The sequence below is a fragment of the Urocitellus parryii genome, chromosome 4 (assembly GCF_045843805.1).
Source record: "Urocitellus parryii isolate mUroPar1 chromosome 4, mUroPar1.hap1, whole genome shotgun sequence".
NCBI classification, from domain to species: Eukaryota; Metazoa; Chordata; class Mammalia; order Rodentia; family Sciuridae; genus Urocitellus; species Urocitellus parryii.
Window position 1 is genome coordinate 31,939,379 of NC_135534.1, and position 12,157 is coordinate 31,951,535.

Below are 12,157 nucleotides of genomic sequence, written 5' to 3' on the forward strand. Positions count from 1 at the left end.
TGTAATGGTGATGGGGTATGGGGTTTTCTCTCTTGTCACTGGTTGGAAGACTTGTCCTGCTGGTCCAAGCTTTTCTCTCTGACACCCAGATCTCATTCTGGATTCCCAGAATTTGGCATCCATCCAGAGGAGCCCAGTTACTCTTGAGAAGTATCTTCATAGAGAAGCAAAGCTTCTCTGGGACTCTGAGTTGGGGCACCAAGGGCACAAAAGAATTGAACAGAGTAAAAGGAGGAGCTGTGTTCTCAGAAATGTTAGGAAATGTGGGAAATGTATATACATAGTGGGCCCAAGGAAAGGGAAGGAGTAATTTGATAATAAGGCTAGCATTTGTTGAAAAATTTGATGTGCTGGTCACAATACCAGGCCCTCTGAATAGTACCACCTAAGAAAAATATTGAGTGCTCATGAGGCAAGAAAACCATGCTAAGCATTTCACAGGAATTAGCATTTCATCTTGAGAAGAGTCTGAGGTTTTGAGCTGCAGTCATTAAGATCAGTCAGTTGGTAAGCATCATCCTACTTTGAGCTGAGGTGACCAGGAAGGATGAATCAATGAGATTGAAGTTGGTGATAATCAACATAGAATGGATATAGGTAAGCTTTTTCAGAGGACAGCCACCTAAGAGGTACATATAAACATGGTATAAAAAAAAATTAGAGTGTTTTCTAAACCTCACTGAGGAAATTCCCTCTCCCTGCAAAAAGGCAGGTACCAACTTAATGTGCAATTAGTAGAATACCATAATCTTGGAAACTGAATATGACTGTCATGAAAAGTATTTTGAGATGACAGATTTGTAAAGCCTAGTGAGAATTTTTCTAAGTCTTTCTGAGAAAAAATAAAGGGTGCATAGATTCAGAACGATGGGAATGTGGCCAGTGGTGGCCTCAGAGTTGCTGGAATGCAGTGCTTCTTGAATGTACCCACCAAAGTTCCCTGATGGCAGACTTAAACTTGTGTTCCTGAGATCTGGGCATTGCTCCAAGGTCTATTTTATCCTAAAAATTACATAAAGAAGAGGCCAACAGAGATGCTCAACATCATTAGCCATTAGGGAGATGCAAATCAAAACTATAGCTAGACACCACCTCAAGCTCATCAGAAGGGCAACTATAAAAAGACCAGCAAATAACAACTATTGGTGAGGATGTACAGAAACTGGAATTCTTGTGCACTCTTGGTAGAAATGTAATGGTATAGCCACCATGGAAAACAATATGGCAGTCCCTCAAAAAATTGAGAACAGTTTCCATATGACCCAGAAATTCTACTCCTGAGTATATACCCAAAAGAACATGTAGCAAGGACATAAGATACCTGCACTAGGTTCATAGCAGCACTAGTTACAATGGCTAAAAGGTAGAAGCAAAAGCAACCCAAGTGCTCATTGGCAGATGAATGGATAAACAAAATGTAGCGTATACATACAGTAGAACATTATTAAGGCTTGAAAAGGAGGAAATTCTGGTGTGTGCTTATAAGGACGAAACCTTAGGACATTATGCTAAGTGAAACATACCAGTCATAAAAATGACAAATACTAAATGATTCTACTTGTAGGAAATATTTAGAGTAGCTGCATTCATAGTAACAAGTAGAATGGTGGTTGCCAGAACTGTGGGAAAGGAGGTCAGGGGAGTTATTTTTTAATGAATACAGAGTATGCGTTTTACAAGATGAATTGAGTTCTGGAGATTGGTGGCCCAACAATGTGAATGTACTTAGCACTACTGACTGTACTAAAAGTTGTTAAAATAATGTTATGTTACATATACTTTACCACAATCAAAATAAAAATCATATTTGTATATTATATTATAATCATATTTATATACAATTATATATATTAATTATATTAAGAAAATTTCTCTATATTCTACCCGTATCTCAAAGAATGATGTAAAAAAGAAGCCTGTGTTTACCTTATTTCCTTTATGATTTATACCCTGGATTTGCATGTCATGAACTAGGAAGATGACTATCAGGACAACAAGTTCATTCTCCTTCTGATCATGTCTTATTTTCCCCAAGCTGGTGTTTACCTCATGTAGACCAGCGAGCCTGAGAGGCCTGGGCCACCCCATTTCCTGCCTCTCGCTGCAGGTGGGTAAGTTAACATTTTTAAGAATGAAGCAGCTGAGAACTTAATCAGCCCAGATCAAACTCCTGGGATGTGATCCCTCTGGAGTGAAGGGACAAGACAGAAATGCTCAACCTGCCAACCTAAGGACAAAGCCTTGTGTGGATCATGACTCCAAGCACTGCCACCTCTCCCCAGGGGGTCCAATTTGAAACAAACTTAGGGCTCTCCTGTTAACACACTGGGGAGAGGGTGGGAGAAGATAGTCAGGTGACAGAGAAGGGTGCCAAGCAGGAGATAGGACTCAAAATGCCAGCAAAGAGAGACTGAGGGACAAAGAGCAGCATCCAGGGGAGACATCTCAGTGGCCTTAAAGGGGGAACATGGAGCAAACGAGAGCAGTAAGGAAACTCACCCTAGGGTGCAGGCTTATGAGGACAGCAATTTATTAAGTGCCAGAGAAATGCAGACGTTGAGGTCGGCACAAACCCACAGGTGCCTTAAGTAGACTACTACAAATGAAATAAATAATGTGGATGGAGAGGTGATGTAACATGCCGGTTAAGAACATGAGTTCTGGTGCCACACTGCTGGGCCCTGGGTCCCAGCTCCACCCATTCCTGGCTCTGTGCCTTGAACAAACTGTGTATCCTTAGATTCCTCACCTGTGAAACAGGCATAAAACTAGTATCTGTCTCAGAGGCTTGTTGTTAGGACACAATGAGTAACTAACACACAAGGAACACTGAGATCAGTACCCAATATCAGTAAAGCCATGGCACACGTACACGTCACAATAACAATTTACTAAGCTCTATTTAGGAGCAACTCCCGGGATGAGGCATGGAATCTATATATGCACAAAGCATTGTCTTAGCATGATCTATGGCTTATCCAACTACAGATCCTTATAAAGATATAGGTATGGTGATAAATGAAATTCAAACTAATTCAGATTGTTATCCTAAATCATGGGAGCAATTACTACTAAATGAAATAATTATGAATAATACTTCTGCAGGGTTACTGTGAAGTGGGCATTCTTCTGGTACCTCACAAATATCAACTCATTTAACTTTCATGAGAACTCTAGGAAGTAGGTTAAGTTTCATATTCGTTTTTTTTTTCCCACTGCTAGAGAATGTAAGTATCTTGCCCAAGTCCGGAGGCCAGCAGGTGGTAAAGCTGGGATTCAAAGTCAAGCCACCTGGCTGAAGCCCAGACTTTGGGCTACCAGCCTGCACAACCCCTTCACACGCGGCTCTGTGATGCCTTCTGACATTTAAATTGGGTTTCACAGTTGAAAGTGTAGGAAGATCCCAGCAAGTGAAGAATGAGGTCAGGCCTTCCCAGGAGGGACAGCAGAAAAGAAGATCCATTCTTAAATGTGTTATGGTTGGACATAAGGGATTCTCAACAGGAATAAAAGGCTTGGCTTTGGACCATGGGTGAAGAATATGATGGGGATGGAGAAAAATCTTTGTTTCTAAATCCCAAGATGGCTTATCACTAGAAGTCCTTGGAACCCACAGATGATGGCAGGCAGGGGGACGTCTGACTTACCGGCCGGGGCAGACTGTACTGGTACATTTCTGGGCGGTAGGTGGGCACCCACTGCACCCCGGCCCTGGGCCGGGTCATGGTCCCCGGTGCACTGGTCACCACCTCCGAGTAGGGCAGGTGCTGGGCAGAGCCATAGGCCTCCTGGTGTCGGCTCTGGCCTGCGTGGCCTGCGGACGCCAGGCTGAAGGCCTCCTCCAGGAGCATGTGCATCTGTTGCCTGACCTCGTCGATGGAGGGCTGGGAGCTCAGCGTGGAGGTCTCCGAGTGGCCTTTCACCTGCCTCGACCTGGCGTAGCCCCGGGGCTCATGAACTCTGTCAACGTTGGTTTCCTCTATGATTTCAGGTTCAGTCTGTGGGACCAAACAAAGCTCATTAATTCCTCGGTGAAGCTCTCTCCCATGAAGGTGGCCTGTAAGATTTATTCTAAAATCTTCACTCGGATTGGCAATATTAGAATCAGTGCTAATTTAACTCATATCCTAGGTGCCTTCCCCAGGAATTCACATGAGAGGGGCTGTCAGCACGCATGATGTGAGAAGGGCCACCCTCCAGCGGTCAAGGTACATGGGGGCTTTCCAACCAGAGACCCAAGTGCCGCAGACTTGGCTGATTAGCATAACCATTAGAAATGGCTTTCATTGATGAAATTAGTCCTATCGTCTAAAATCTTTTATACCTTTGGGTATAAGAATCTGGAGCATCCTGTCATCAACACCCCAAGGGATGGCACTTTTAGACAAACTCTTTAAATGGTCCTGCGTCTAGCCAATTGGTTAGGGAATTTCTGGATGCCCGATGCTAGTTATCGGAGAATAACAAAACGCTACTTTGAGATTGCTGGTCTCAAGGCGGGGTGCTGGAAAAATCAGAAACTCTGAGATGGGGCTCCGCAATCTGGGTTTTAATAAGCACTCCAGGGGATTCTGATGTCTGCTCCAGTTTGAGATCCAGTGATCTAGAACTTTCTCCTGCCTTCCCCCATGGGTCCTTTCATTCAGGGAACAGCTGCAGGGCCTAGGTGGGCAGAGAGCTGGGACTTCATCGACTCCCAGAGCATGCTCTGTGGACTGGCAACTTCTGCTGGCCTGCTGATGGATGCTGGACTCGTAAGTGTCTGCCCTTTGTTCTGAGATTTCCCTGCCTCTGTTAGCTGGGATGCCTGTGGGCGTCCATTCCACCAGAGTGACCCTGCACAAACCTCAGAATGCAAGAATGCAAAAAGCCAGAGAGAAGGGCATGGTCAGGCAACATCGTCCTCTGCTTTGCAGTGCTTGCCATAGCAGGAGCCAGATCTACGAGGGGCACTGAGAAGCTAGAAGACTAGGCATTAAAGATGATGCAGCCAGGAAAGTTGCTTTAGGTTTTTGGTGTTTCAGCTTTGTTTTGTCTTTTTTTTTTTTTTTTTTTTTTTTTTTTTTTAGTACTGAGGATTGAACCCAGGGCCTCACACATGCCAGGCAAATGAACTACCACAGCTGGGCGTGGTGGCGCATGCCTGTAATCCAGCGGCTCAGGAGGCTGAGACAAGAGGATCACTAGTTCAAAGCCAGCCTCAGCAAATGTGAGGTGCTAAACTTGACCTGAAATTAAAAATTCTGTCCAATTTCCCAGGGCTTGAGTTTGAGGTTAAGATAGAAAGTTCACCTTCTCTAACACATTTCTTGAATGCTAAAGAGCTGCATGAACCTAATCAGGGTCTCAGTGAGACCCTATCTCTAAATAAAATACAAAAAATAGGACTGGGGATGTGGCTCCGTGGTTGAGTGCCCCTGAGTTCAATCCCTGGGACCCCCCTGACCCTCCCCCCCCAAAAAAAAGCACTACCACAGAGCCACATCCCAGCCTGGTGTTTCAGTTTGTTTGATTAAAATGAGGATAATACTGCCTCTAAGGGTTTTATAAAGATAAAATAAATGTGCATGTAAAGATTTATAACAGTAGCACAGGGTAAAGACACAATAATGGTAGTCACTGTCATTATCATCATCATCATTACTTTTACTCATTCAAATGCAGACATTCTTTTGTAATTACCTTGTGTAGAAGAATTGGATGTATAAAATGAGCACATCAAGAAAATGCCATTAGGAAAATCATTCCTATTCTTCTGCCCTTAAATATTACACATTAAGGTCAAACTGTGAAATATTTCATTTTTAAAAGTGTAGCATTCAATTAATACATGCTCATTAGAGAAGATACTGAAAATACAGAAAACACATAAAAGAAATTCGACGTTTCCTGTAATCTGATCACCCAGAGTTAGGACTTGGCTATATAGCTCAAGATCAAAAGTAAGGTTCTCTATCAACTTTCTAGATTTATTAACAAACATCTACTGTAAGAAATCTAAAGTACTGCTTTTATATTGGATTAGGGAGTCAAATATAAAATTACCCTTGAAATAACAAGAATTCAAAGACATGTCACGATGGGTGCATGTCCCCAGGCCCTGGGCTGGAGGACACATTGGGCTCTTGTGCTGTTACTTCTGCTGTTAGGGGATCTGCAGGGAAAGGCTTGTGATTGCTATCTGAGAAGTGTGGTCTCTGAAGTCCAGCAAACCTTTATCTCCTCCTTAAAGGAGGAGATAGGTACAATAATAATATCAGTTGGCCTTTCTTAATAGCTCATACAACTAGACATTATTCTAAGAGTTTGATTCTTTCCATCCTTATAATAGCCTATGAGATAATGTTAACAAGCATGCTCATTCCCACCTTTTTTTGCCTGGTGGTACCTTCTAGGATAAAGAATTCTGTAACATGCAAAGAAAGTTTCTTCATAATGCACAGAATATTCTGAACTGAATTTCAGAGTCTGAAGAGAGGGAGGGGTTATATGAGCAAGGTGGGTGGGAAGAGGCCCCTGAGGAGACTATTCTCCAGGTTTCCACTGCCATCCACCCCATGATACCTCCACAGAAATTAACCTCTCTCCTCCCCACAGGGTTTTCATTCTGCATTCGGGTGGGGGCGTTAACTGGAAGGTCCAGAGTCACAACTCAAGTATGATCTCATTTGGTTTTCTCAAGCCACATTCTAAAGAACTCCTATTCTCTTTCTGTTCTCTGTCGATATTTCAGCCTCTCAGTATCTACAGACAGAAACATGACTAGCTCTCACTATACCCTGGCTTCCTCTCATCACACTTAGATTCATTTAATATCTGTTTTGTGCCAAACTAGACACTCCCTGAGCCCACTGCACCAGTTTCTTGGGAGCTTAGCAGGAAGAACTTGGCATTCAACAAAGCTTTGTGAACTTGACCTGAAATTAAAAATTCTGTCCAATTTCCCAGGGCTTGAGCTTGAGGTTAAGATAGAAAGTTCACCTTCTCTTAACACATTTCTTGAATGCTAATGAGCTGCATGATCCTAAGCATGAACAGACCTAAGCCTCAGACTCCTCATCTGTGTCATGGGAAGGCTGAACTATGATCTGATATTTGCCACCTTGTGGGCTCTGTCTGCTCTGGAAGGTGCTACAGTACTACTCCAATTGACATTCTTTAAAAAAAAAAAAACACAAAAACCCCCCCTGATATCTACTTGTGAAGGGAAACCCCCTTCACCCTCCCTGCCTGCAACACACGAGAGGTATATGTTTTCTCTTTTACTTAATAGACAAGTGGTGGTTTCAGCTCTATGCTAAGTCCTGAGTTGGGGTAGTAAATACTGTAAGAAAGAATATCATGACCCAGCTCTCAGCGAGCTCCCTAAAGGAGGAGATAAATACAACAATAATAATACCAGTTGACCTTTCTTAATAGCTTATATAATTAGATACTATTCTAAGAGTTTGGTTCTTTCCATCCTTATAATAACCTATGAGGTAATATTAACAAGCACGATCATTCTGACCTTTCAGATGAGGAAACTGAGGCATTGAAAGATCAAATATGTTGCGCATTGTTGACAGAGCCGGCAAAAAGTTTGATTCCAAAGCCCAAGCTCTTACCCACTGTACAAATCAAAGCAGGTCCATTACTGTACCCCATTGTGGGCTCTGGATGAAGGACAGACAGATTTCTGTGACCAGGGGGACAGAAGATAATAATTATTGAGATAGTCTACCTCAGAGATGACTGTGAGGATGAAAATCATGAATATGTAAATATGAATAATTGCTATGTGCCAAATACAGATGCAGATCTGGCACATAGCGTTTATTAAATGTTGCCTATAATTGTTGTTATTTGCCTCTTTGCATAGACTGGGGGCTCCTTTATGGTTGGGCCAGTGTATTGTTAATTGTTGTATTTATAGACCTGATGTCCAGGGCCTGGCCAGAGCTAAAGCCAGTCAATGGCTGTCCAGTGAAAGAAATTCATGTAGCAGGTGCTCACATCTATTTGAGGACCTGTGATGTGCCAGCCCACATGTGGGTGGGGGAGGGGTTTCCATGGGTGTCCCCTCACTCGGGGTCGTACAGCAGATGAGCCCATTTTCAGATAAGGAAAACCGTGCCTATAGACATAACTTGTTCTGAACCCTTTTTTTCCACTTGCACATTTCTGAATATGCCTTTTTCTTGGGGAGACAAGAGCAAAACCCCTCAGTGTTGGCTGATGGTTGGCTTGGGTGTAATGTCTGGGGCCATACATAGGAGAGAGAATACATTTTTAAATCTCTTTACCTTGGAAGGTACCATACTTGCTTCTCCAACCTCATGTTCTTGAAAAGTGCCAGGGGATTTTTTTTTAAAGCTCGTTTATAAATTAATCAAGATATACTTCAATAAAATTTTTAAAAATTAATCAAGGGAATGTCTGTATATGAAAAAAAATTAGAAAACATAGATAAGCAAAATGAAGAAAATTAAAATCCACTCTAATCCAACCTCCAGAAATAACTGCTGTTAATATTTTGACCTTCCTGCATGTCCCTCCAGATGCTTCTGATGCCTATGACATAGGATGAAGGTTCGGAGTGCTGTACAGTGCCACTCCCTGCCCCCTGCCCCAACTTGTAGCTCCCACCCAGGCCACAACAGAGAGCAATGACTTGGCCCCTGTCAGCCTCTCTTCTTCCAAGGGAGGGCCACCCTTTGCCACATAGATTCTCTGGGCTTTGTTATGGAGAATAGGGAGTGGGGGGTGTGATACTTCAGACAGAAGTGATATGGGTTGCAGGACTTTGGGGGAGAATTTCCAGAGAGGTTCAGAAGCAGTTAGGTGGCATGTGCATGGGAGAGAAAATAAGGGAATTAAATGTATTACCAGGCATGATGTATTTGCATTCACATATATGAAAACCATGAATAAAGCAATAGGATGTTTTAAAATTGCTTTTGTTAGCATAGTCATAGTTCTTTGGGTCATCATCATTTCCCTTTCTCTTCCTTTATTATTTATTTATTTTGGTACCAGGGATTGAATCCAAGGGTGCTCAACTCCTGAGCCACATCCCCAGCCCTTTTTTGTTTTTTGTTTTGAGACAGGCTCTTGCTGAGTTGCTTAGGGCCTTGCTAAGTTGCTGAGACTGGCCTTGAACTTGTGATCCTCCTGCCTCGGGTTCCTGAGTTGCTGGGATTACAGGTGTGTATCAGCACCACACCTGGCTGGGTCATGATTTTCGAAATAGAACACACACATTTGTATGTATGTATGTATGTACATATGGACATTTTTAAAAAGCAGCTTATTTTATAAGCGACATTTTGAAAACTTTAATGCAACAATATTGTAAACCAATGTGTCACCAATAAATATATGTATTTGTAGGGAAGAACTTTAAGTGACTTCATAGTATTCCAATAGATGAAGTTTTCAGAATTATAATTAACAGTCCACTGTTTGGGTGGTTTCCAATATCTTACTATGAAAACAAAGCTGGAGGAGATTTCCTCTTGATTCAAACTTTGCATATAATCTTGAATGCATCCTTAGGCTAAGTTTCTAGGTGTAGAATTACTTGTTCAGAGGATGTGCATATATTTAAGGATTGGGGTAGTTACGGTACATTGTAGCTCAGCAGTAAGGACCATGGTATTCAGCAGAAATTAAGACCTTTCCTTCTCCACACATGTACACCTGGGCCCCATACCTGTGTTGTGCTTTATGGTGCCCACTGGATAGAACAAGCACCTGCTATTCTTTCCATGTTGTTTTCAAAAGAGCAAACTAGTCCACAGGAGCAGGATGGCCCAGCATGGCTACATATCCATGTAACTTCAGCTTCTCTTTGAAACACCACAGGAACAAAGCTGAAGGACCCACAGCCCTGCTGAGAACCCATCAGTGTCTGTTTTCTGGAAAACAGACGTATCGTCTAGTCCCAGGACATATCTTGTAGCCCTCAATATTTATCAAAACTAAAAACTAGTTTTTGATCAGACAACCAATGAAAAATAAAAACTACTGATAAGAGAAAATATTAGGATTCATTATCCAGAACATGCATAATCATTTCTACAAATGAAGAACAAGAAGACATCCTAAGTTAAAGGCTTAAAAAGACACCTCAGTAAAAGAAGATACAAACACATGCATAGGTACTCCACATCATTAGTAACTAGGGAAGCTGAATCATTCCACACTCAGTGGAGTGGCTAAAATTAAGGAAACTAATGACAGAAAATGTTGGTGAGGTTGTGGAATAGAATTAGAACCATCATACTGTTGGAGGGAGGGGAAATAGTACACGTTATTTGCAATCTGACGGCAGTTTATTAAAAAGTTAAAAATAAACCTATTCTACAACCCAGAAATTCTACTCCTACATATTTATCTAAGACAAATAAAAACATATGTTCACAAAATGTAGGAAATGTTTATAGTTTTTTTATTTTTATAATAGCTCCAAATTGGAAACAAGCCAAATGTCCAACAAAATGATAATGAATAAGCCAAGAGTATCAGATGTGAACAGTGGAACAGTACTCAGTTAATAAAAAAAAGAAATAATACATTGATTGATATGCATAACAGTATCAATGAATCTTTAATAAAAATGCCAGGCACAAAACAGTATATACTGGATAATTCCACTTATCTGAAGTGGAAGAATAGGCCAAACCGTGATGGTAGATATTCCCATGGGATGATAAAGATGGATTGAAAGGAAGAGTGAGGAAATTTGGGGAGTAGGGAACCCATGGTAAAAATGCTCTATATTTCGACTGGATTGGTGGTCACAGGGTATACACATTTGTTGAAGCTCATCATTGTATACACTACAGATTTGAACAGAGCTAGGGATGTGGCTCAGTGATAGAGTGCTTGCCTAGTGTAGGTCCTGGATTCGATTCTCAGTATTGCTTAAATATTTTTTTAACATCTTCCCATATATTAGTCTTGCCATAATAAAAAAATCAAAATGGTAGCCATTTGTGGTGGCAAATGTCTGTAATCCTAGTGGCTGGGGAGGCTGAGGCAGGAAGATCGCAAGTTCAAAGCAAACAGCCTCAGCAATGACAAGGCGTTAAGTAACTCAGTGAGACCCTGTCCCTACATAAAATACAAAATAGGTCTGGGATGTGGCTCAGTGGTCAAGTGCCATTGAGGACGGGCTGAAATAACACAGCTGCTTTAATGGGGATGGTCAAGGAAGGCCTATTGAAGAGGTGTTAGTTTTTGAGACCTGAAGGAAGGGGGATGGCCATGTAACTGTCACAGGAAAGCTTAAGAAACAGTTCTGAGGTAGGAAAGAGCTAGTAGAATTTGAGAAAGAGAAAGACCTGCTATGGAATGAATTGCATATAGTTATGTCTCCAGGGTCTCCGAATGTGACTATATTTGGAGATAAGGTCTTTACAGAGGTAATGAGGTGGCAATGAGGTCATTAGAGTGGACCTTAAGCCAGTGTGACTGATGTCCTTCTAAGAAGAGGACATTTGGACACAGACATGTACAGAGAGAAGATGTGGTGGGGCCTCAGGGGTAGATGGCCATCTTAAACCCAGGAGAGAGGCTGGACCAGATCCTTCCCTCGTGGCCCCCAGGAGAACCAACCTGGCTAACACCTTCATCTGGGCCTTGTGGCCTCCAAGATTGTGAGAAAATAAGTTTCTGTTGTCTAAGCCACCTAGTCGGTGCCCTAGCAAACAAATACATGTACGTTGTGCAGAAGTCCCAGGTGTCAGGAGATGGGACAGATTGTCCAAGGTCTTAAGGGCCTGAGGACTGGACTGTTTTCAACAGATAAGAGGAAAGGAGTGAAGAATTTTAAGCAGGAGAGAAGTATGATTGGAATTTATGGGAAATCATTTAGGAGGCTCTTGCAGTAATCCACACAAAAAGAGACGACATTAGGTGGTTGTTGTGGGTGAATTCAAGGTATCTTTTGGAAGAGAACCGACAAAATTTGCTGATAGATTAGATGTGGCAGGTGGAGGAAAGGAAGAAGTTGAGGCCGAGACCCCTTACCAAGAAGGGAAACCGTGCTACGACGGGTCTTCTTGATGCTCTCTGAGCTCCTCCAGAGCGAATCTTGCTCTGGGCCCTTCCACTAGCTGTTCCTACCACTCTGAATGCTCTTCCCTTGGGACCAGCATGCCTGGCTCCCTCA

At 42.3% G+C, this 12,157-nt stretch overlaps 1 protein-coding gene and 1 long non-coding RNA gene across 5 annotated transcripts in view; one reads left to right on the forward strand and one right to left on the reverse strand.

Moving 5' to 3' along the window:
* LOC113193845 (uncharacterized) overlaps positions 1-12,157 on the forward strand; it is a 65,072-nt gene that overhangs the window by 33,928 nt on the left and 18,987 nt on the right. The gene's annotated exons all lie outside the window — the stretch shown is intronic.
* The window catches only part of Kiaa1549l (KIAA1549 like), a 257,863-nt gene that overhangs the window by 19,263 nt on the left and 226,443 nt on the right, over positions 1-12,157 (reverse strand). For all 4 annotated transcript variants that reach the window (XM_077797483.1, XM_077797482.1, XM_026404625.2 and 1 more), the window contains exon 17: positions 3,648-3,998. In XM_077797483.1, coding sequence (XP_077653609.1) covers positions 3,648-3,998 — 351 coding nt within the window. The remainder of the gene's footprint in view (positions 1-3,647; positions 3,999-12,157) is intronic.